Consider the following 26,500-nt stretch of genomic DNA (forward strand, 5'->3'; position numbering starts at 1 on the left):
TTATTTTTGAAAACTAGAAAACCCAATAAACTAAACAGGTCAACACTAAGACAAAGGTTAAAAAACTATGACATCAAAAAATCCATAGAAGTCTCATGATGGTCCTGAAGTCCTGGTTCTGTGGTCATGTCTACTTTACAGATGGAGGAAACCAAGTTGGCCACAGTCACTCTGGCAGTAAGAGGTACAGCCAGGATTTGAATCCCTGCAGATCTGCAAGGACATGAGAATTCTTATTATCTGCAAGGACGTGAGAATTCTTACCTTATTAATATGCTTGTCAACAGGATAGACACCAGCTGTTCAAGTTCCCCTTCCAGAGGAAACTGTGCAGTTCAAATCCCTGAAACCCTGATCTGAGACCTGGTCAATCCTAGTGTATGGAGGCAGCCACAGAAGGATCATCAAAATGATCCTGTTTTCTCTTTAATGAAATAATACATAAAAAGCCTTTAGCCAGCACCTGACACAGAGCTAGCACTCTGTAAATATTATAACTTTTAATTCACATGATCATTTTCTCTTAGTTAGAGAAGCAGTTAGGAAATGAGCCCTTTTATTTGCATATCATTCTGAAATATCCTCCTTGTATTAGCTTGGAAATTGTCTTCTTGGCAGCTTGTTAGAATGTATCAGTTTTGGAGTTAGAGCTGAGTTTGAATTCTGGTACTGCCTCTTAGCACCTGTGTGATTTTTTTTTTTTTTCTTTTTTGCATGGGCAGGCACTGGGAATAGAATTCGGGTCTCTGGTATGGCAGGCGAGAACTCTGCCACTAAGCCACTGTGGTCTGTTCACCTGTGTGATTTTAAACAAATTACTTAACCTCTCTGAGCCTCAGTTTCTCCTCTGAGCCTCTTTGCTTAAGTCAGAATTATAGAGAAGATGAAATTAGATGTTAAGATAGAAAGCACCCAACACAGTCCCTGCCTCATAGTAGGTGTTTGTTAAATGTTAGGTTGTTTTCCTCCCCAGTTGGAAGGCACACTCTTTCATCATTGAACCCTTGCTAGTGTACTGGATTATGACTGTCTTTAGGTCAGGTTGAACTAGCTCGGGCCAGGATGTAAATTGGCCAGGGGCACAAACATCATGGCTGGGACTTCACCCCAGACTAGAGTTCAAAGTTGGTGGGGGACAGAAAGAAGCACGTGGCTCTGTGGGCTCAGATGGACCCTGTAGATTACAGACAACTTTTAAGCCTGATATTTTTGCTCTTGTTAATAACTAGAAATCACAGCTTATTAGACAGCAGTGGGGTTGTCTGGGCATTAAGAATGAGGAGGAATGTGGAGATGGAACAAAGACTTGCTGTTAAGAGTGCTCAGATACATCTTGGGTGAAGAAGAGCTTAGGAGGTCTTTGGGAAATTAGCAGTATTTTCACTCATTTAAGCAATTTTTTTTGTAAATTCATTAGAGCTTGGTTGCCCCAGTAGCCTCACCTCCAGAGGCATAACCAGGTCCAGGCTGCAGGGTGGGATGAAAAGATGCAATTGATGACTGTCTGCATGGATGAATGGGTGGATGGATGGTTGGATGGGTGAATGGATGGGATGACTAAGATGGATAGGTAGTAGATGATGGAATGTTGGATGGGTGGGTGGGATGGATAGTTAGATGGGACTGATGGATATTTAGGATAGATGATTGGATGGATGGGCTAGTATAGAGGGTAATGTATGAATGGCTATGATGGAAAGATAGGGCAGATCAATGGGCTGGGTATGAAAAGATGAATGAAATAGAGAGTATGGAAGGGTAGATGGGATGGATGAATACATGGAAATATGAATGGAAGAATGAATGGACAAATGGAAGGATTGGCTGGATAGATTATACAGATGGAATGGGATGGATGAATGAAAGGGTAAATGGAATGGATGATGGATGGATTCATGGGTTGGGTAGGCTTATGGGTGTTTGGCAGACAAATGGTTAAGAGAAAAGACCTATGAATGGGTGAATGGAAGGATGATTAGGAAATGGATGGGTAGGAGTTTTAAAAATTTATTGCTCATGGGTACATGGGTAGTTCAGTGGTAGAATGCTTGCCTGCCATGTGGGAGGCCCAGGTTCAATTCCTGGCCCATGCACTGTGCTACTGCCACCACCACCACCACCCCCCAAAAAGAGTATTGCTCAAGCAAGCCCATTTGGGAGTTGGCTGGTTAGAAATGGTGATAAAAGCTGCACTGGAGAATAAAATACATCTTCTTAGAGGGGCTGCCTGTAGATAAGCGCCTGTACTTCTCTGCAACATTCTCTTAACAGTTACTATCAGGCCTTTAATGAAAACTCTTGTTATATCAAGCCTGAAACACCAATAAGACCCTGATGACATAGCTTTGTGAAAACAGATTGTGTCACTATTCTAATGCACAAATACAATAAGGGCAATAAAGTTCACTCTGACGTGCAAATCTGGGACTTGTCCACACTGGTGTTCATACTCATGTGTAATTTGTAATGGAGACTTCCTGTTTGTCCTCTGCTGTAAGCCGCATGACAGCCAGTGCTACCAGTCCACCGCACACCCAGGTGTGCAGGAAATTACGTGGCTCAAGGGCCTTTGCCTTATTTAATGGATGTGATGTGTGTGTATGTGTGTGTGTGTGTGTTTACCTTAAGTAAGTAATTTATTTTGAAAGCTGCCGGTTCAGTGAAACAGAGTATTTTGTGTGTCTTTGCCAAAGCAACCTGTGTGACCAAAGATGAAGCACCAAAGAGATTTCTGAGGTTCTCCATCAGCTCCTGAAGAGTCTCAAATGCAGTTACCCAAATGACCTAGTTTTCCTCCTCTCCCTGACAGGCTTCTCTCACTTGCTGACTCTTCCACTTTCCTTTAAGCTAATTAGTTAATGCTACTTTTTAATTACTATAAAATTAATCCATGCTCAGGGCAACTATTCAAACAGTATATTTCCAAATAGTGTGGTGAAAAAGAAGTTATCCCCCGTGCAAATCCCCAGTCCCACTTCTTAAAATTAACTGCTACGAATAGTTGATTCTGAATCACTCCAGAAGTTTTCAAAGAATATAGGAAAGTAGACGTGCAAGATAAAAATTCATTGTATCTCACATAATTGGGACCATTCAGTCCTATATATACTATCCTATAATGTGCTTTTTTCACTTAGCAGTAACTCTTCATGTCTTTCTGGGTAGGTGTATGTAGATTCATCTCATTCTTCTTAATGGCTGCATAGTATTCCATAAGTCATCATATATTAGTCACTCAGCCCTTTATTATTTAGGCTTTTTCCAGTTTTTGGCTATCCCGCACAATGTGACAGTAGAATAATTATGTGTGTATATATGTGTATACATACATATTTGTATATATATGTATGATATGTTAATGTGTGTGTATATCAACATGGGTGAACACGTCTCCAGAATGGATTTCCTGCCTCGTGTTGATAAAAGTGTCAAATTTCATTGATTTAAATATTACCATGGTATTTGAGAGTTCTAAACCAGTGTTTCTTAAACCTTAGAGTGCTTCAGATTCACCTGGAGCTTGTTAAAATACAGATTGCTAGGCCTCACCCCATGATTTTCTGATTCAGTAGATCAGGGGTTAGGTGGGTTCTGAGTGGATTAGGTCTGTAGAATCTGAGAATTTGCATTTCTAACAAGTTCCCAGGTGCTGCTGGTCAAGGAACCACTCACTGCTCTACACGTTTCCAACATCTTTTAAAAGCCTTGTCAATCTGACATTTATCAGAAAGGTATCTCATTAATGCATTTCTTCAATTAAAAGTGTAATTGAACATCTTTTCTTGTTTTTTTTGTCATCTATGTCTTTTTTCCTGAAAACTGTCTGTTCATGCACTTTGCTTAATTTCTATTGTGCTCGTATTTTTCTTATTGATTTGTAAGAACTCTTTGCAAAAGGACATTAGCTCTTTATCTGTTGTGGTGTAGAAAACCTTTTCTGTCCCAGTTTGGAACTTGTCTTTAGATGCTCTGATATCTTTCTTTCTTTCTTTTTTTTTTGATATATGGAAGTTTTGCGCTTTTATGCAATCAAATTGATCAATGTTTTGGCTTTGTGGTTTTGTGTCATCCTTAGAGAAAGTCCTTTTTCACTTAAAAAAATATAGAGAAGTTAACAATGCATGTTTTAATGCTTGTTTTTTCAATTTCTAATTTAACATAGGGCAACACGTGTTACTGTGGCAATGTAGCAATTACCGAATTGAAAATGAAAACGTGAAGTCTTCACATTACTGAATTAACCTGAAGGGATCTTTGTAGCCTCTTCCTCCCTTGGGTCTAGAAGAGAGAAAAGAAACTTCCATTTGATGACTTCCCCCTCCTCAGGCTATTGTTGTAATGAGTTGAGATTTAATAAGTGCTTGAAGTTTGGGGGCAAAGTCTGCAGGCTGTGTCCAGGCAAACACAGATGCTTATGAAGTGATGGACACACAGAGAGGAGGAGGCTGCAAGCAAACAAAAGCTCCCTTCCTTTTTGCCCGCCAGCCGGCCAGAGATGCCCAGACTGTGATGTTCTCCCTCCCTGTCCCCAGAGCGTGCTCTCTTCTAGGACTTGTTAAGTCTTATCATTGGAAAAGAGGCCTGGAGAAGGGGAATTGTGAAACAGGGCACTTTGCACAATCCATAACAATGCATGCATCAGTAAATATGGGCTGACTCATTTCATGGAGCTTTCACGATTTTGAAAGGCTTGTTTTTTCTATTATTCAGACAACCCGTGTGCAGGGTCCTGTGCTAGATACCAGGACAACCTCGTTAACAAGGCACCATGCTGGTCTGGGAGGAACTGGCAGCCTAGCGCACAACCTAGATATAGAAACAGGTGGTATTTTAAAAAAGGAGATAGATGCTAATAGAAAGTGCTAGGCTGCACCACAGCGAGGACCACATCTTATCCAGTATTCCATCCTGGGACCTAAAACAGGGCCTGACAGTAAGAGGTGCTTCACCAGTGTTTGCTGGTTGAATGAATGAATGAATGAGTGTGTTTGGGAGCACAAAGGAGGGAGCAAGTAACTCTGCCTGGGGAGGTAACAAAGGAGGGAAGCAAAGGAGGGGAGATTTGGGCCTTAATGGGAAAAAGAAGGATAACAGAGACAAGAGGCTGACAAGTAACGTGGGTCTTTTTGTGGGGCTTGGGATGAATTTTATGTCACGTGGCAGAGGTAGAGGAGCAGGCTTTATTAGGAGCAAGAAAAGCTGACACTGCCAGCACAGCAAGATGAGAATGCACCGGTCTCCCGTTCTTCCTTTATCGCCTTGGAGGGACGTGCTGGGGCCGTGACCCTCTGCTGGACATTCAGCGTCAGCCTGCGCTCCAGAGGGGGTCCTGGCCCTCTGTTGCTCTCCCTCCTTACGGGTCAGACATGTGAGCCAACCCAATAGTGAAGTTCAACCCAATAGTGAACATGCTACTTAGGTGTGGGCTCTTTATGGGAACTGTCTAGGGAGGTCAGCCATCCCACAACTAAGGAATGTGTGGTCCATGAAAAGGTGGGGTTCCCTTTGCTGAGGAAAGGAAGCCCTCTTGTCCCTTCTGAAGTTGAAACTGGGTGTCCTGGTTTCAGCTAGCCCATGGTTCAGGTGACCCAGAGTGAGCACTCAGATATGTTCAGAGAATTCTGACTCTTTCATCACAATGGGGAAGGATATTCTAGCTGAGAGACCAACGTGTGCAAATATGCAGAGGCGTGCCAAGAGGTAGATGTGTGCAAAGACAGGTGTGCAAGGATGCAGAAGTGTGCAAATATGGAGAGACGTGCAAAGACACAGAGGTGAGCTGCTGGATGGGAGACCTAAGAACTCCTTCCAGCTCAACTGTTGTGTGCTTGTTGTGTACAGGGAGGTTAGGGACAGAGTTCCACAGAGGTTGGTCATGAAGTTCCCTTGTATGTCGTGATGAATTTAGATTTTTCGCTGGGAGAAAGTGAGGAGTGTTTGAAGGGTTTTTTTTTTTTTTTTTAAAGGAAAGACAGAGAGAAGGAAGGAAGGATAGAAGGAAGGAAGGAAGGAAGAAAGGGAAACATCTTTAAACATTTTCTTGTTTTATTGTATTTTGTTTTTTTGTTTTTGTTACATGGGCTGGGGCCGGGAATCGAACCGAGGTCCTCCGGCATAGCAGGCAAGCACTTTGCCCGCTGAGCCACCGCGGCCCGCCCTGTTTGAAGGGTTTTAAGCAGAGAAGTGACAGAGTCTGATTTGTGTTTTAGACAAATTAGTTTGTCACTAGCAATAAAGCGAGACTGAGGTCAGGGAGACTGGGTTAGAGACCATTCAGTGGTGCAGGCGGGTTGCTGAGCTCACCCATCATGGGCACAAGAGGTGTGTGCAGATGGGGTTGACTGACAGGGTGACTAGTTGGATGTGGAGGATGAGGGAGCTGGAGGAGGCAAAGCCGACCCTGAGGTTTCCAGCTTGTGTGACCTGGAGTTTCTGGAGCAAGGAGCCCTGGAGGAGCATCCACGAGTCCTCAACTCCCACCCTACTCTCAGGCAGTCACGGGCAGGAAGTTGAAAACCAGGCATTCCAAAGGCAGCTCTCCAAAGGTGGCTCGGGCGCTGTGCCTGGGCCCGTGAAGAAGCATGCTGAACTGAGAGAAGATGGTACACCTGGGGGCGCCTGCTACTGGGGCTTCCAACTAGGGACAGCCCAGCATTGTCTGAAAAAATCCCCTCCCTCCACCACCAGTAATAATGTGGTGGCTGAATTTGAGGGATTTTTGCCCTTTGGCAGTTGTCTGCTTCACCTCGCCACTGAAAGTGCAGGGGAACCTGGAATCTGAGGACCACCGTGTCCTGTCTGCCCTATGGACAGGGATGGCCATGGCCAGGCAGCTGAGGCCAAGGTGACAGGAGGAGGGGGAGGAGCTCTGCTGGGCTGCACACTGGAGGGCCCCTGCTATGTGTCAGTACTGTGCTGGGTGGCATATAGACCTCTTATTTGATTCTTAAAGAAACTTATGAAGCAGGTGCTATTTCTAGTCCCAAGTTCTAGAACTCAAGAGACTCAGGCACTCAGACATTTGAGGAAAAATAAAATCCCTGAGCAGGGCTCAGCATCTCTGGCTGCTGCTGGAGCCCAGTTCACTCTACCACCACCCTGCACCCCAGCTGCTCATCCACTGACTGGGAATTCTGGACTTGCTCCACCGGCAAATCAGAGAGATGTTTAATGCCTGGAAGGGAATGAGCAGCTTGATGATGGTGCGTTCCCTGGGTCCTGCCCTGCCCACTCTGTGCTACCTCACAGGGAGGCCTTGCAGCTGTGGGGGTCAACAGGAGGATGCGGCTTCCACTTACCCTCCACTTCCTGGGATCCCTGGAGTCAAGCAAGTCCCCCAAGCTGGGTGCCTGGGGTAGTGTCCAAGGGAGGAGTGCAGGATGCCAGAATTGAAGCCAAGGCCAATTCGGCATCCAGGGGCCAGTCTGTACACACTCCTAGAGAGTGCAGAATGGAGAAATCCCTAGGCTGGTCCAGCCAGTGTAAATAGCTTGCAAGATAAATGCACCCATTTGTTTATTAAAATAAAAGACCTGGCTCCCTTCCCTGCACCAGGGGAGTTGGCAGAAGAGCTTAGACTCTGGGTCAAGTATAACTAACTACGTTCTCATCTGGATCTGCCACAACCAGCTGTCTGTGCCACTGGAGGCCAGTCACCTAACCTCTCTGATCTGTAGCACCCTCCTCTGTAAAGAGAATTATAATACCTGTCTCATAGAACTTTTGGAAAGTTGAATGACAACACATACTCAAAAAGATCCAGCACATGGCAGGTATTTCATAAAGTTTGTGAACAAAAATTAAGCATTAGTTGGCAAGTTGGGAGGCGGGGGGAGCCAAAGGGCAGGTGCAAAATCCTGGGCAGAAAAGGGCAGGTACCATATTGGACATATACATTTATTAAGCACAAAGGGGAATCAGTATCATATGTGTTCTTGAGTCCTGGGTAGGACAGTGCTGGTTTTGCCCTTTAAATCAGGAGCCCAGCCCCATGGATGTGCAGAGACAAGGAGCTGGAGAAGAAAGTGGCCGGTGTCACTAGAGAAGGCACCTCAAGAGAGGAGCTGGACAATGGTGGTTTGCTGGATGATGGTGAGGAGGCAGAGAGAGCTTTGTAAGTAGAGGTAGGGTAGGGCGCGTCTTGAAAGCCCCACTGGCCTTTTCCCCAGGACAATAGCTCCTTGGCTAGTCTGCCTGCTTCTCCGGCTCTCACCTCCTTGCAGTCTTCACAGAGAGATACTAAAGCCTGCAGATCTGACAAGGTCTCCTCCCCCACACATGCACACAGTTAAAACGGTGGGTCCAGCTGCCTGGGCTTCCCGTTGCTCTAAATTAAAACCCACATTGATCAGGACCCAACTGCCCATCGGACCCCATCTCATCTCTCCACTCCTATCCCATTCTCTGCACCCCAGGCAGGCTGGTTTTCTCACCCGTGTCTTGAAAACAAGCTTGCTCCTGGCTGCTGTCCGTTCCTGCCTGCTGGGTTCCCTCTGCCTGGGAGCTCCCCCAGACCTCACTGAGGTCTCTGCTCCAGGGGAGCTACTTCTTCATAGCTCTCATGACGCTCCTTGTATTGTTCGCTTCGTGCCTACCTGTTTATTGTCTGTCTCCCCACTAGAAAATAAGCTGTTCAGAGGAAGAGGATGGGGGCTTTCCATCCCCAGGCCCCAGAGCAGGCTTGACACACAGTTAGCACTCAATAAATATTTATCAATTGGATGAACAAAAGGCACAGGGGTGAGTGGAAGGGAAAGGATGAGTGGTAATTAGTTTATTGAGCTGACTGTGCCTGGAGTTTCACATCCGTGGTCTCATTTAATCTTCCCAGCATGCCCCTGAGGGAGGTATTATTACCCCTTCTTTACAAATGAGGGAGCTGAGGCTCAGAGAAGGTAAGCAGGCTGCCCAAGGCCACACAGCCAGCAAGTGGTGGCAAAATGAGGCCATGAATTCAGGTCTGTTTGACCGCACGGACTGTGTCTGTTCCTTGCGGCTGTGCTGCAGATGCTTCGTGTGCGCTGGGAGCAGTGAGCAGGCTAGAGGAGCTGAAGGCCTGGAAAATGTACATGTCTGTGATAGTGGGGAGCAGAGCAGATTAAATCTAACCATCTTGGACTCGTTTTCCAATTCCCCCACACTTGCATGCATCCATCAGTGTATTCTAATATTCTGACCCACATATGTAAGCACATTTGCACATACTTGCTTCTGCACACACATGCATGTTCACACGCATTAATTTCACCAGACACACACGCAGTTCTACCACTCACACCACAGCACCAGTTGCTACCTAGGGCTTAAGAACAAACAGTATCTGATTCTCCTTTGTCTACCTACCCATCAGATACAGCACATGGTAGGTGCTCAATAAACAGATGTCATCCAACATGGCACTTGTCCTTTTCTGCCCAGGATTTTGCACTCCCTCCCCTCATCCCCCAATATCCCTCCATCTTCCACTTCACCAGCACCAAACACAAGGTACCCAAAATTTCAGAAATTCTTCTCAGAGGCCTCTGGGGCCCTGGTGGAGGGAGAGGAGCAGCAGGTAGGCCCACTGAGCTCTCCAACCTGGGTGGTGGAGGAGTTGCGTGGGAGTGTGGGGTGTGTGCATCTGTGCACATGAGGGGACTGTGTGAGCAAGAGGTGTGTCTGTGGGGAGGTGTATGCACATATACAGTGTGCATGGGTATGGAAATTCTGTGTGCCAGGAGTTAGGCTTTGTGAGCATCTCACTCAGCCCCAGGGGCAAGCCAGACCTTGACAATGACTGCCATTCACCCCACCTCCATCACTGTCCTAAGCAGCCAGATCTTAGGGGTCAGGCCCTCCCAGATCACACTCTAGGCTCTGTGGGAGTCCAAGGCAGGGGTTTCCTGCAAACAAAAGCCAGATCTAGAGTCATTCATTTCACATAACCCCAGGGTTCTGTTTTCCCATCTCCATGTAACTCTCTGAAGACCCAGGCTGTGAGTCTGTGCTTGACAGCCATGCCTGGTGATTGCCAGGGCCCAGCCAAGCCAGCAGCTGCACAGACCCTGCCATGCTCGGGGGTCCTTCAGGGAGGACAGGCCTGGTTCTCTGCACTCGGAATGATGGGGTCTCTGCCTACTCTTGACCTCCGGGCTTCCTTGGACACCCAGGGCCTCTCTCGCAGTACAGCTGCAGCCTCTTTAACAGCCTGCTGGATTGGAGCTAGAGCTGTCTGGGGTTTCTGGGGGCAGGGGGAAAGGAAGAGACATATCCTTAGACCCAAGCAAAACAGCCCTATCTGTGGGTGCAGATTCCCCCAAATTTTTACAGAGAGTCTCCATAAGAGCCGAGCCCATGGGATTTTCTGTCTTTGTGTTCATCGTACTTGTTTCTTGGAGGAGTCTGAGGGGGAGTCACGGCAGGGGCAAAGCCTCTTTAAAAGCCAGACAAAAGATAGACAAAGAGTTGTTTTCTCTCAAAAACTCAACTCACCTCAACGGCTTCTCCCAAGTCCAGTATCCACAGCCCGCCCTTTGAATGACTCTCCGAGACCCTCCACCTTTGGTCATCTGCAGCCCCTGCCCTACACATCCCAGCCCTGAGTCAGTCCCACTAAGCAGCTCCTGCTTCCACCCAGGCTGGGAATCCTGCTGCCACTGTGAACTCACCGCCCCCTACCTGAGCCCAACCCAGATGGCCTTGCCCTCTTTCTGCCTGATACCTGGTTGGCTTCCCATCTTAATCCTAAAAATAGCCATTCTAAGACACAAATTCCCAGGTCCCTCACCTCGCCGGTATCTCACTGAGGATATACAGCCCATCAGGAATGGATTTCTCCCACATCCAGGAGATACCTCTCCTGATGGGCCCTGCTCCTTCTTCCTACTTGCTGAGGAAGTGGGGGAGGGGGGCTCCTTCCTGCAGTTCCCACTTATGCGAGCCCTGGACCCCAGCCTTCTCTTTCTCTCCTCACCACCCACCCCCTTCTATTTTTCTTCTCTAGCGATTTTTCTCCTTAAATTAAAAACAGGTTGAAATTTAAAAAGAAGGCTCTCTTTGGACCCTGAACTCATCCTTAGCTACTGCCCTGTTTCTCTTCCACTTATATATTCTTGAAAGAATATCCTGTAGCCCATCTCTCTTTCTTCCCAGTTAACTCGCGCAGGGCCCTCTGTGTTACCTGACATCGACAGAGCCTCGGCCAGGTACTGTGTGGGAAGGCGGGGCCTCCCTTTCTACGTCCCTCTCTCTTGGCTTTTTTCTGCCTCTGGTTTGGACTCTCTCTGCATTGTCTGTCTCTTTCCTGCATCTCCATCACTTCTCTCTCTCACACTCTAAGTTTCTTGTTTCCTCCTCTCCTGTCTGCCTTTCTCTTTCTCTTCCTCTTAGTCTGTCTTTGTGTCTCTCATTTTATCTGCTCATCTCTCTTACGGTCTATTTTTTCCCCAATGAGTCCCTGTTTTTCTCTACCTTTGTCTCTTTACCCATCTGTCTGCATGGCATATCCTTATCTCTGTGCCCCCACTCCCTCCACTGTCTATCGCTTTTGACATTTATATCCCTCTCTCCCAACCTCTCACTGTCTCCTTTTCCTTCGTCCCTGACCAGTGCTTGTTTCTTCTGCCTGCCCACGAGGAGCCTGCCTTGCCCAGCGTGGCGCCTCCCGACTGCTGCAATCAGGTGTTGCCAGCCTGTCCCCTCACTGCAGTGTTACATGGCCTCCTAGCCCTCTCCCTCTCCCTTGCCCAGGTGACCAGATGCTGGTTGCAAGGGACCAAGGATGTAGACCTTTTAGAAACCCCAGCGGATACACACTCTGAAGCAAAGTGGGAGCGCAGTACCCCACTGTGTCCCAAGACAATACTTGGAGAATGGGCAATGGCTTCGTGCTGGGTCCATTCCCCACTTCCCATCCCCCAAACTCATTATGCCACAGCTGTGCCACTCTCACATAATGTTGACTACAGGGTCATGGAAGCTGTGCTCACCGCCAAGGACCCCTGGGTTTTGCTTGCCCAGCTGAGGGGAGGTGGTCAAGTTCAGGGGCCAGCACAGTGAATAGCAAGGGGCATGTAGTGGGTGGGTTCAGCCCAAACAGGGGGCTGTAGGAAAGGGTCAGGCTTTACCCATTAGGGAGTGGATTGGGAGCCACTGCGAGACTGAGAAGGGGAAGTGTCACAGGTTGAATTCCCCTGAAACAAAGATCTGAGTGCAAGTGGTTTATTTCAGAGATGACCCAGAAAACATCTGTTGAGGAGTGGGGAGGTGAGGCAAGAAACAGAGAGAGGACTGTCAATAAAAGGTTTGTTTCCAAGCCATTTACTACCATAGGTAATTGGAACGTAATCCCACTGGGGCATTCTGGAGGCCAATGTAGAACGCAGGCCTCAAGGGATAAGGCATCTGGGGTGTTTGTCCTCTAACTCTGTGTTACCTGGCCTGGCACCTGACAGCTGGGGGCTATTCCTACGTAGAGTGCTAATTTTGCAGCACTTCTGCTTTGGAGGCCAGGGAAAGCCCCCAGGCCAAGAAGTGCAGGCACCTGCAGTTGGAAGTCAGGCTGGCTTGCACCTGTGTAATGAGGGGGAGGGGTTGCAGGTCACTCTTGCAGCCTGCACAGGATGGAATGGTGGAGAAAGAGGCACAGGGCAGTTGTGTGTTCAGAGGATTTAGCAGTGATGCAGAGAGCATGCAGCGGGTCTGGACCGGGGCGGTGGTTAAATGGATGTGTGGCCTTCCTATGCCTCTGCGGTATGTCTATTGGACCTTTATATGGAATTGGAGAAGGGAGCTGCGGTCCTGAGACCATCTCCCCTCTGGACTTCATTGGGCTGTCCAGCCATGGATGGTGTGACTCAGGGGACCCCCAGTGGGGCCTGGAGGTCCCCCGTCAAGTAGCTCTCCTTGGGCGGGAACAGGGGCAGCATAGGTCTGGCTGCTGGGGGCTTGGTGCAGCGGCTCCACCTAAGAAAACGGCCTCCAGGCAGCAGCAGGGCCAGGAAAGCGTCCATCTCCGGGCAGCTTTGGGAGATGTGCACACGGTGGGGCCCGGAGTGCCTCCAGGTAGTGTAATTACATTCTTCCTGCTGACAGTTCCCACCATGGTCCCAATTGGATGTGACATTCTTATTAAATAACTTCACCAGTAACTAGTAATAATAACAAAGTCCTTTCTTCCTGACCTAAATTGCTCGATGCTATTTTGGTGAACGGCAACAGTGCTGCAGGGCTTCTACAGAATGGCCTGCCAGCTCGCTACCCGCATGCGCATGCGCGTGCACACACACACACAGACACATACGGACACACACACATGTGCATGATCAGGGCTGATGGGAAGTGTGCATGCACCATCTGTGCACAGCCTACATGTGTGTATCCAGGAACACATGTGAGGGCCATACCTGCTCTCCAAACTGGGGAGTACTATATGCCTGTGGGTATGGGAAGCTTCTCCAGCCGAAAGTCATTATCCAACCCGGTTGTTGTAGGGAACGGAGATTTGGCTTCCAAAGTATCTCTTGATTCTATGTCCCTTTCTCTACCCTGTCATAGCCTCTGGGTATTTATACCTGCCTTCCCTTGTGTCTGGAGTTTCCTTTCCTTCCTTTTCCACAAAGAATGAACAAATGGATGAGTAAATAAATGATGCTGACTTCTAAAGCCTACAGTTTCCCCCTCTGTCCTGAGCATGGAATTTTGAGTCTGTCTTAGATACAAATTCCAGGGGTAATAGTAAATAGCCGAGTGATTCAGGAAAGTTACTGAGCCTTTGAGAAGCTGGTTTCCCATCTGCAAAATCAGGAACAGAATCCAAGCCTGCCTGGGTTGTTGTAGGGTAAAATACATAAGGGACCATATGGTGTAGTGGTTAAATTCATGGGCTCTAGACCCAAACTGCCTAGGTTTATGTCCTCACCCTCCTACTCTTTCGCTGACACTCCCTTTGGGAAACTTAGACTCTGGGACTAAGTTAATGTGCATCTGTATGTGGAGTAACAGTTGTATCCACCTCCCAGGTAAAGCATTTTAAAGCAATGCTTGGCATGCGTCAAGTGCCCAGGACATGCATGAAGGGTATCTGGGTTGAGTCATGGCTGAGATTAGGAAATGAAGGCATTTAGGAGTCAGGCTCTGGGCAGATGTCTTCTTAACCTCACAGAGGTCTTAGGAGTGATTGGCCATACCCCTGGTTTGCATGGGTTTCATGAGAAAGAGCTCAAATCATGAATATGGTTTGGGTTCAGAGGCCTATAGACATATGCAATGGATTGGGGAAGGCTGGATGAACGTTGTCAGGTGGGACAAACTGGCACCTAAGGGAGAATTTCCCAAGGATAAGTAAGACTATTAGGGTAGGCTAGACCGGGCCCCGCAGTTAGGCTTGAAGTTTAAGAGAAGACAAGGGCTCTGAATGCTGTGAAAGACTCCTCTTAGACTGCACTGCAATCCATCTTTGCATCTCCAGCACCTCAGGAGGAAGAGTACAGCTTGGAAAGGTGGAAAAGTTACTCCAAACCCTTAGCTGTAGGACTTCCTTTTACTCCTGGAACAATACTTTGTTATGGGAATGTTTGGGGCAGGGGGAGAGGGGGAGCTGTCCAGTGCACTGGAGAATATTTAGCAGCATCCCTGGTTTCTATCCACTAGATGCCAGTAGCATCTCCTCAGTGGTGACTACTAAAAATGTCTCCAGACAAATCACCCCTGCTCCCCATAGAGAAGCTTTGTTCTACCAGACCGTGGAAGAGAGTGATAACTCCCTACCAGCTTGGGAGAGAAGTGAGAAATGGAAGTCAGTAGGTGAAGAAGGCAGGAAAGTTCCTTCCAGCTGCCTGACCCTCAACAGCTATGTGGAAGTTTCAGAGGTTCCAAGGCTATGGGACCTCTGAAACATCTTATTACCATAAGAGAAGGATGGCAGTCAAAACAATGGCTCTCCTCTCATGTGAGTCGGCCACCCTTGATAAGTGCCCTTAGAGCACTGATTCTTGACCTTGGCCACACTATTGCTAGGATTCCACTCAAAGAGGTTCTAATTTAATTGTTATGCGGTAGGGTTTGGGCACTGAGAATCTACGAAGCTTCCCAGGTGCCACCAAAGTTGAGAACCAGCCACTATAATCAAGGATTTATATCAGTGTCACCTGAAAACTTGTTAGAAATGCAGATTCTCAGACCCCACCCAGAACTCCTGAATGCCCAGGTGATTCCTATACACAATAAAAATTGGAAAAGCATTGATTTAGGATATAATAAAAAGTGGGAAGGACTATGGACATTTTAGTTGACAGGTAGAGCTATTGATTCAGTAGCCTTAAGGAAGAAACATTACATTGACCTTAGGTAAGTCTCTCAGATTGGTAAGATCTAGTGAGCATAGTGTCCATTCTTCTTCTGAGCTAGAAGGGACCTGGGGGCAGAGGTCCTGCGGTGGATGGCCTTCCCCATCACTCACGTATCAGAAACTGGTCTGCCACAAGCCCAACTCAAAGACATCTACTCATCCAAATCTCTTGGTTATCTTCCTCTCTCTCCTCTTTTTGGTTGTTACCAAAAAGAATGAAGGACACAGGAGAAAAGCCCCAGACTTTTGACCCTCTCTCTCTTGTCATTCCCCACCTCCAACCTTAGGTCACATTCATTCATTCATCAAGTATTCATTGAACAGCTACTATAGGCCATGCCCTATTCTAGATCCTGTTGATTCAGTAATAAAAAAAAGGAAGAAAGAAAACAAATTTTTGACCTCAGGGAGTTTGCATTCTGGTGCATGGATCAGACAGCAAACAGATAAACAATTAAATATATAAGAAAAGTTGGGATGGTGCTAAGTGCTCTGGTGAAAAATTAAGCAGGGAAAGGATGTTGAAAAGGCCTCTCTGAACACATGGGGAGGAGGATAATTTTTTTTGCCTTTAATTGAAAGGGGTAAAATTCAAATTATTAATTAGTTATTATCCTACTGTACTTCTCACATTGCTGCCTGTGGAGCTGTGACCCAAACTTCCAAACCCTCTTTGAATGACACCTCCTGCAGGCACCCTTCCCAACTGTAGCTCAGTAGAGGCCAATGGACTGTAAGGGCGTGAGAGGCCTCCCACCTGTAACCACTTAGTTAGACCATAGCAAATTCCTCCTACCTAACAGGTGGCCATGGGGTATGTGATGCTTGAACATAAGCATGTTCCTGCTTTCCTGCCCAAATATGGCCTGCACAATATCCTCACTGTGGGGAACACGTGTTCACCATTGTTTCAGGGACAGATGTGTTTTGAGAGGACATTGCCTTTGTAGGGTCTGCCAGGAGATCTTCCCTTGAGCAAAGGTCACTCAAGCCAGAATGGGCAGCTGGGCAATGGCCATGGATGTCTTCTAGGCAGAAATCTAGAGTCCCTGGGGCAGGTTCTGAACCACGCTTTGCTTGAATATGGGTGAGGGGCAACCATGGAACTGTTGTGCTTTCCTTTTATAGAAATGCTAAGAGGAAGTGCATTTCTCCACTACTCCTGACACAATTTTTAGATTATCTATCCACCCACTCAGATATATTTTTTCCTACAGTTCATTCAAGCTTAAAAAAGGGAGAGCAAGAAAGATGTTTGAAAAGAATTCATTAAAATGAAGTTTCTCCCAGGCCAAGACATTCCAGCTCTGTCCTTCTTCTTGGGCAGGGGAGGAGGATGGAAGACAGGCCTGTCAAGGAGACATGGGCAGCCAAAAGGAAGAGCCAGGCACTGTTGTAGGCACTTGAGATGTATCAGTGAACTGTTTCTGGAGTGAATAGTCTAGTAGAGGAAAACAGACAAATACAATATATAAGTAAATCCTACAGGGTGCCATGGAGTGATAATGCCATGGGAAAAAAGTAAACATACAACAGATAAGGGGGATTGGACATACTGGGTTGGAGGTAAGTTACAATTTTATAGGAGGTGGTCGGAGTTGACTTCATTGAAAAGGAACATTTGAATGAAAGGAGGGGAAAAAGTTCTCCACATTTGTGAGAAAGAATTTTACAAGAAGAGGAGAAAGCAGAAGCAAAAGCCTTAAGGCAAGGGATGGCTGGTGTTTCGGAGGAACAGAAACATGGTTGGCTTTTTGGAAAAATAGGAAAGAGGCAGGTCCAGCTGGGGAGGGGGAGCAAGAAAATGGAAGCTCCTTTAACAGAGACATCTGTCCTGTGTCTGGCATGTGGTAGATGTACAATGAGTAGTGAATGAGTAAGTAGAGAATGAGTGAATGAGTGAATCCTTGGTCTAGGCCAGGGCTGACCCCATAAATAATTTTCTTGAACACAAAGGCCCAATTTGAATTCTCCCTTTTGATAAAGAAGAATTTTTCAAATCACCAACAGAGTTCATATAAATTAAAATATGCATTTGGAGAATCAAAACAGAAGGCCCTTTTCTTCGCATGTAAAAAGAGCAGCATTCTGCTGAAGTTTGGGGAACACAGGGTAATGACTTTTTAGTATCTTAATGTAAAGAAAGGTCTGGATTAAGCTTGCCCTTTAGTCACCGTGTATGGCTCTATGAGTGAGACATTTGGATCCCCAGCAGATGTGCAGTGTGACGCTGCAAGAGGAATGGGGAAGGGGAGGATATTGTAGTCTACCAAGGAAGCATAGACTTCACCCAACAGCTGGGAACCACATGCAATGAACTCTTTGGCTCTGGCCCTCAAGCTGTCAGGTTTTGTCTCTCACGTACTGTGAGAATCTATCTTTGTCTCAAGTCTTCCCATCCCACAACTCCAGGGAGCTAGTTTCCCACTTGCACTCTTCCTCTTCATTAACTAGTAAGGGTAAGTGCCAGGAACATCTCAGAAATACACCCCTGAGAGACCAGCCCCTTGTCTCCTACACCAGGCCTCCTTGGGGCAAACCACCTTTAGTGTGGCTTCTGTTTATATCTGGATTAAGGCTGGAAGACAGTGTCTTAGGCATTCAAGACCCTAGGTAGGTGGAGCTCTAGCATTTCCCATCTCCTCCTACACCCCATCCTCTCCCTTTCCTTCCTCTCTCTCTCTCTCTCTGCTTCCTCATCCTACCAAATTCTTTCTGTTCATCACCTGGTTCAGAAATCCTGGGAAAGATTGGACAAGCATCCCTAGGGTCAGAAGAAACAACGGTCCTGGGGCCTTGGTGGTTCAGGACCATGGATAGTAGCTCTTGCCCTCTGGGCAGGCAGGACTTTAGTCTGCTGCCTCATGCATCCAAGTGGAGGTGGCCTTGAAAGACCCATTTTATTGGTCTTTTTATAGGGAGGGATAGGGCTGTTGGATGACTAAGAGACTTGACCATATTCCTTGCTGTTAAATGGCAAAGTAGAGCACAGAAGCTAGTTTTCTGACTCTTTCCACTGCACCACATTAGGGTTTTCCATTTTTATTAATTTTCTAGTGTGGTTTACTTGAGGGAAAAGAACTTGAAGTTAGTTGTCTGAGTTTCTTATGGGTGGAGCCAATTACATTGTGGATGTATGTAACAACAAAATGGCAGCCATGAGTTTTCTAAGGGATGAAGAAATGAACATAAAGCCAAAAAAGGAGAGAGAGAGAGACAGATTAAGAACTGCATATAATTAATCTATTTCTTAAGCAAATATTAACTGAGTTTCTTTGAAGAGCCAAACTCTGTTCTGGAGATTGAATTGCGAATCAGATGTAGTCTGATGTAGTTCTTGCCATCAAGATATACTCAGGTTTTTGGGAAAGACAGAAATGTAAGCCTGGTTTCATATAGTTTTGACAATTCCCTCCTATTTCCCAAGTTAAGTTTTTTTCCCTTCTGCTAAGCCCTATGGACACAGGCCTCCCCATATGCTCTCCCTTCTGATGCCAGGCTGGACCCCATCATAGCAGGCTCATCTCCAAAGTGGCAGGCAATCGAGCTGAAGCCTAGGAACCTGAGCTGAGATGACTGCTACTTTGAGGAAAGGTCTCCCTAAGGCAAGGTCCAGTGACCTATCAGAGCTATCTGGATAAAAGTATGGCTTGACATATTGGCCAAAATAAATATCCATCCACCTATCAGCTACCTACCCACATATCCATCCATCCATCCATCCATCCATCCATCCATCCATCCATCCATCCACACATCTATCCATCCATCCATCCAAATGGTTAAGAAGACAGGGTTTGGCTCCAGATTGTGTGGGACTGGGTCCTGTTTCTACCACTTACCAGCTGTCTAACCGTGGGCAGGTTGCTTACCCTTTTTGAGCATTAATTTACTCTTGTATAAAATGGAAATAATAATAGTACCTATGTGAAACAGCTGTGAACTTAGATTGAGTTATTATATGTAAAGTACATAGAAGTATTTGGCACAGAGAAGTTGGTTAATAATCTATTATTAGACTGTAAGCTCCATGGTGGCAGGGATAGTGCCTGGGGCACAGTGAATGCTCAGTAATATATATATATTTTTGTATGCTGTATGGTAGGGTCACATTTCATTATTTTTCCATGTGAGTATCCCGTTATTGCAGCACCATTTGCTGAATGTTTGTTTGTTTGGTTGATTTTTGGTTTGTTTGGGGAAGTGCATGGACTGGGAATTGAAACTGGGTCTCTCATCAGTAATATTTTTAAATGAGTAAATGAATGAATCAAGTATTTGCTAAGCCCTGAAATCTCATATGTAACCCACTCTACAGCTGACTGTACTCAGAACAGGCACCTTTTCAGCCAAGGAGAATTCAACAATACCTCCCTGCTTTCACTATGAAAGACCCAGGTAGGAACAGGACCAATCTGGTGGAGACACCTATCTGCACATATATCCAGTCCCTTCTCTGGGTGCTGACCCAGGGATGTGCCACTGTCTTGATGCCATTGTCAATGCAGAGATAACTTTGCTGATCCAGGATTCCCCATAGACATAATAAATACCCCTGTTTGCTATTGGTTCAAGATTATGAACAATAAACTGCATCTGTATCACCAGGCAATGAAAATCATATTTGGATCACAGTAGTGGCATCTAGCTAAGCATATCTGGGAGAAACTGAGAGCCTGGAGTCAGAATTAGGAAGCTGAGTGGCATGGGATTATTCCCACAGAGCAATTGGATATGGTACAGGGACAGGCTGCTGCATCTCCCCTTTTGCCATGTATTGTTTTGTGTCTTTGCTGTATTCATCCCCAGCTTGAGAGGAAAAAGGAGACCTTGTTTTGTTTCCATGTTCCTGAGGCACAGCAACTGTGCTAACTCTTCTCAATAAATTGCAGGCTCTGACCTATGGCTCCAGGTACGAAGTGGAACCAAGACTGTAGCTTTGAGAGTGTGCCTCCAAGATGGTGATTGGAATGAGAGGGTGGTGTGTGGGGTCTGAGAACCTGAGTGTGGGCTTTGTTTTCACACAGGCCTGTGCTTGAATCCCACCTTTTCCACTGCTCCCTGCTTGACCGTGAGCATGTTCTAAAACCATGAGGAGCTTCGGCTCTTCATCTATAAAATGGTAGGGGGAAAGGAGGTAGAGCAGCCATATCATAGGGTCATTGTGAATATTGAGGGAGATGTTAGTGAAGCCTATGGATAAACATTGGTTTCCTTTGCAGACTGCAAAAGAGTACCAGTCTTTCTAGGTTTGTTTGTGTGTATTCTCTTCTGTTCTCCTGAGATCCAGCAGCAGTGTCTTCCTGAACGACTTGTCAAGTGGAGACATACTTCATAAGATGGGGTGTGTCTGTCTCCCACACTATACTGTGACCTTCTTGAGGGGACGGACCATGCTATACACACTCCACCCTCCCACCCCCAGCATCCTGCCCTCCCCATCTCGTCCCACCATAGATATAGCCTGTAACATAGGACTGTGCCCTAAGCAGCCCTCCCCCAGACTTGCTAAATGAAAGATTGAATTCGGATTGGAGAGCCATGGTTCTTCAAAGAATTCAGGGCGTGCCTAACTTGGATGGGGAAATTTGCCTCTTTATTTTCACTAATCTGCTAATGAAATTAGTATTTCTATCAATTGTGAATATAGGCAGCAATACATATTATTAGCAGCACTTGTGAACTTGTCATTGGTAAGATCTCAGATATTTTCATAAAACATTACAGTTGTTGCAACCATCTTGAAATAGCATTTATGCTTCAAACTACAGTATTCATTAGAATCACTGCTAGATCTGGCTGATAATGCATTAATGAAGGAGTACATGTATTACTAGATGTCAATTTTTCAAAATATTTTGATAACTATATTTCAGTATGATTGGTTTTCTTTGTAATTCTATATATTTTGTTTTATGCGTTTAAAACCATTTTTTGAGGAGAGTCCATAGGCCCCATCACACTGCCAAAGGGGTCCATGGCACAACCTCTAGCTTGTGGTCCTAGAGGTTGATGCATAGACCATAATTCCACCGAAGAGAATGCAAAATTTGGGATCTCTTTATGCAAGTTATTCTAGTATCTCTAGCTTTTATTTGGAACTCCAAAATAGCTTAAAATTAGACACAGAGGACGTTTAGCAATACCTGGAGATATTTTTGTTTGTTTTTTTGGGGGGGGTTTGCTACTGGCATCTAAAGGTAAAAGACAGAGATGCTGTTAAACATCCTACAATGCACAGGACAGGCCCTCAAAGCAAAGAATTGCCCAGCCCTGAATATCATAGCATTGAGGTTAAAAAAAAAAACCTCTGCATTAGACTATCCCACATGAATGGAAATCTCTCTGATTGTTAAGCCTTTTAGGAAAAAACAAACAAACAAAACACATACAACTTCATTAGAACCCCCTGTGAGGAGTCTATCCTCTTAATGCACATCTGCAGTATACCAGGCCTTGGGCTTGACACTAGTTATTACAGAGAAGCTCTCTGGGTCCGCAACTCAATAGGATGTAGAGTTAGGAGCAAGGTTCAGCCATAGCATGAATCTTTACTGGCACCTACTGTGTTCCAAGCAATGTGCCAGGTGCTGGGGATCCATGGTGACCCCGACAGAGCAGGGTCTCTATCCTCTGAATCCACATCTCAAAGAAGACAGAACTACACAATGTCCTACTGTGTGCTGAATGTGCTGATAGGGGATGTAGGGCTGTGTGAGAACACAGAGGTATGAGAATGCAAGAGAGGGGAGAAGGGAGTACCACTGGGAATAGCTGACAATAAGTTCTTCTGGGAGTGGAGAAATGTAAGCTGTGACCTAAAGGATAAGTAGGAGTTGGCCAGTCCAGGTGATGGAGAAAAGATGTTCCAGTCAGAGGGGACAGCCTGTTTCAAGACTCAGAGTAAGAAAAAGAGCATGAAGCACTAAAGGTCTAGAGTGTCATTTAAGGGAAAGAGTGGCAAGAAGTGAAGCTGGGGCAAAAACCAGGGGCCAGCTCATGGAGGGGGCTTTTGTGCATATTTGGGATATGGGACATCATCCAGAGGCACATTGGGAGTTTTTTTACAAAAGAGTGGCAGGTCAGTTTGTTTTTATGAAAGGCACAGATTAGAATGGAAGAGGCGTGGAGTCTAGTGAAACTAGATGGACAGCTGTTTCTGTGAGACAGAGAGCCTAGAGAGTACCTCTGCCCAGGAAATCAGGGGTGGCTTCTCAGAGGAGATGCTGTGTGAACCGAATCTGGAACAGTGAGTAAGGTGTGCTAGGTAGAGAAGGCAGGGAAAAGGCATTCCAGGCAAAGAGCCAAGAATTGTGAAGACAGGAAAGGGCCTGGGGTGTTTGGAACAATGAGCTATTTGGTGCAGCTGAAGCACGATATGCAAGGGATAGGAGCTAAGATGGGGCTCCATGCTCCTGAGGCTTCTGGTCCGCTTCTAAAGAAAGACATTATTTGGCCCTGCTTCTCCCATTTGCCCAGACAAAATGCCCCTGCCAGCAGGCATGCATAGAGATGGACTGGAGTCTGATTGCAGACTTCATGTATATAGTCAGTTCTCCATGTGGCAGGTGAGACATCTTCAGTAGCCCTGTGATTTATCCAGCATCTGCAGCTCTCCTCTGTGTTTCCTCAAAAGGCGGTCTCATTAATTGCATGACCTCAACAAATCCATAACTCTAGCCCAGACTGTGCTCCCAAAGACCAATCTACAGCCCTAATTGCCTTCTGGCCATCTCCGTCTGGATGTCCCACTGGCATCTCCGACTAAATTTGTTCAAAATTGACCTTATCAGTCAATAAATATTTGCAGAATTGAATTGAGTTTTCTTGCCAAAGTTCTCAAAAGAGTTATCTGCTCAAAATTATTATTATTTTGTAGACAACATGATTGTAAACCTGAAACACCCAAGGGAATCAACTGAGAAATCTTTAGAATTAATCAGAGTTCAGAAACCTGGTTGGATGCGAGGTGAATATATAAAAATCAGTAGGTTTTCTGTATATCAGTAATAGCCAGTTAGAAAAAATAATGGGGAAAAAGTGTCATTCACTAGAGCAGCAAAAATTGCATCAAATGCCTGGAAATAAATTTAATAAGAAGGAACTGAGACCTACATATGGAAAAACACAAAAGATTAGTTGGTATTTATTGATCACCTATACTGTGCCAAGAACTGTGACACTCGTTGAACAGACATTATTGCATCATCTGTACAACCACTCTAGAGGTGGGTGTTAACTTTAAAGCTGTCAAAACTCAAGTTTAAAGAGTTTAAATAAATTGCCCAAAGGCATTAAGTGGCAGAGCTGAAATTTGATCCCAAGTCTATCTTTTTCTAAAACCCAAGCATTTAACTTTTTTACTAAACCATCTGTAAAACAAACCATAAATAGATAGGCAAATGACGCGGGTGGGTATTAAGTCTGAACATTATAAAAAGATGAGTTCATTTCACCCATCCATTCATTTTAAAAAATATATGTACTCAGTGTCTACTATGGACAAGTATCGGGCTAGGTGGTGGAGATAAAAGCATGAATAAAATCTCATACTAGTGGAGTGTACTGGCAGAGACAGCTGCATAAACACCTCATTATGTGATATTCATAGTGAATGATGAGCCAGCAAAGGAAGAATATTTGAAGTTGTCTTGAGGATTCTGAGAAGACTTCCTACAGGAGGTAATGAGCCTTAAAACCCCTTGAGTCATCCAGGTGGAAGATACAGAGAGGAAGGGCATTCTAGCATAGGGAACAGGGTGGATATTTTCATCTGCCTGTCCATCCATCCATCCATCTATCCATCCAACAACTATTCTATGAACATCTATTTTGTGCCCAGGCACAAGCCTGGGAGCTGGAGATAGAGCAGAGAACAATATAACATCCCTGCTTTCATGGAAATTACATTCTAATACAGGAGGACAGGAAATAAACAAGAAAATATATGTCAGGGTTTTAAGTGCTATGGAGAACAAACTGAAACAGGAACTAGAGAGTACTTGATTTGGGAGGAGGAAGCCTAAATTTTTTTTTTTTTGCATGGAACATTTGAATTTAAACAGTGGGGGAAAGGGCTATGTCTTAAGCAGCCTGGGGTGAGGTGATTAGCAATGTTTGTCTGGTGAAGCCCAGCCAAGGAGGCCAGAATTTTACATAGGGCAATCAGGGAAGGCCTCTCTGAGGAGGTGATGTTTGACTTGAGACCTGAAGGAAGTGAGGGCCTGGATACACAGCTGTTGGAGGACCTCTTCAGTTGCGAATGCTAGGTCCCCAAGGTGGGTGTGCAATGTGCTCGAGGAACAGCAGCAAGACAGGAGGGCCAGATCACAGGGATGAGGGGGCCAGAGGCAGGGGAAGTGGTGTCCATCAGCCAGTGCCTTCGAGGCCACAGTATAGATTTTGTCTTTTATGCTGAGTGAGATGAGAAGTCAGCCATTCTTTAGAATTGGGTGGGAGAGTCTTTCTAAGAAAAGGAAAAGTATTACCAAGAAAAAGACAGATAAATGTGACTCCCTATAAAAATTAAACATTTTAATCCACACAAAAAAATCTAAACACAATAAAACCAAAAGCACATAGTCAATCACAAAAAACAATATTTGCAATGAATATGACAAAAGATTAAAATCCTGATTCTATAGTTAGTACAAATTGATAAGAAAAATAGTAAGAACTACTTGAAGATTTAAGCACATGACATTTAGAACTGTCTGTTTGTCAAACATAAAATTGAAAGGCAGAAACAATTACAAAAATTACATGCAGCTCATTTGATCCATAGAGAATTAATAGCCATGCTATGTAAAAATATACAAGAAGAATGAACACAAAAATAAGAAATGAGCCAAAGCCTTCATCAACAGTTTTTAAAAGGAGAAATTTAAATTGTTAGGAAGAGTTGAAAAAATGTTGATCATAGGCATAAAGAAATGCTAAATAAAACAACATAGTATTTTTGCACCTACCAAGTATGCAAAAACTTTCCAATATATGTTTCAGTTTGATAAAACTGCTGAGATGCTGTATATCAGAAATAGGTTGGCTTTTACAATGGGGATTTATTAGCTTGCAAATTTACAGTTCTAAGGCCATGAAAATGTCCAAATTAAGGCATCAAGAGGAAGATATCTTCTCTCAGGAAAGGTTGCTGGCATCCAGGGTTACTCTGTCAGATAGCAAGGCACATGGCTGGGGTCTGCTGATCTTTCGCTCCTGGATTTTGTTGCTTTCAGCTTGTCACTCCAGTGGCCTCCTCTCTGAGCTTCTGTGTGTCCTTGCTTGCTTTCTCCAGGCTTTTCTCCATATCATTTCTTGGCTTTTCCTGTCCTTTATCCTCTCATAAAAGACTCCAGTAAAAGGATTAAAACCCACCTTGAATGGGGTGGGTCACATTTCAAATTAAAATAACCTAACCAAAAGGTCCCACCCCACAACAGGTCTGCACCCACAGAATGGATTAAAAGAGCATGGCCTTTTCTGGGGTTCATAACAGCTTTAAACCAGCACATGATAATGCATCATATTGGTGAAGATGCCTTGTGATAGGCATTCCTAGACATAGCTGTTGAGAATTGTATTGGTTTGCAAGCTGCCAGAATGCGATATACCAGAACTTCAAAAGAATGGCTTTTAAAGAGGGGAATTTATTAAGTTGTAAGTTTACATTCTAAGGAAGTGAAAGTGTCCAAATTAAAACAACAGGTTACTTTCGCTCAAGAAAGTCTGAGGGGTCAGGAACACCTCTGTCAGCTGGGTAGTCACGTGACTGGCATCTGCTGGTTCCTTGTTCCTGGGCTCTGTTGTTTTCAGTCTCTGTTCCTGTGGGGGTTCCTCACTTTGCTTCTCTGGGGCTGGCCTTCATCTCTGCTTCCCTTGGCTCTCTCCAGGTTCTGGCTTGCTGAGCATCTCATGGCAAGTTCTGCTGGGGTCCAAGCATCTCCGAACATCCGTGTCTCGTCTCTCCACATGTCCGCATCTATGTCAGCTCTGCTGTGAAGTTTCCATTGGCTCTGAGGCTTCTGTCATTTTCTGTCTCTTTCCAAAATGTTTCCTCTTATAAAGGATTCCAGTAAACTAATCAATACCCACCTGGAATGGGTGGAGCCTCATCTCTATCTAATCAAAGGTCACACCCAATTGTGGCCACATCTCCATAGAGATAATCTATGGCCA

At 45.4% G+C, this 26,500-nt stretch overlaps 1 protein-coding gene across 1 annotated transcript in view; it reads left to right on the forward strand.

Annotated features, from left to right (window-relative positions):
* Window positions 1-5,652: 5,652 nt before the first annotated feature.
* The window catches only part of CSMD2 (CUB and Sushi multiple domains 2), a 609,437-nt gene continuing 588,589 nt past the window's right edge, over window positions 5,653-26,500 (forward strand). Inside the window, exon 1 of the mRNA XM_077150390.1 lies at window positions 5,653-5,774. Within this exon, the coding sequence (XP_077006505.1) occupies window positions 5,705-5,774 (70 nt within the window). The 5' untranslated portion in view covers window positions 5,653-5,704. The remainder of the gene's footprint in view (window positions 5,775-26,500) is intronic.

The sequence above is a fragment of the Tamandua tetradactyla genome, chromosome 2, assembly GCF_023851605.1.
Source record: "Tamandua tetradactyla isolate mTamTet1 chromosome 2, mTamTet1.pri, whole genome shotgun sequence".
Lineage (NCBI taxonomy): Eukaryota > Metazoa > Chordata > Mammalia > Pilosa > Myrmecophagidae > Tamandua > Tamandua tetradactyla.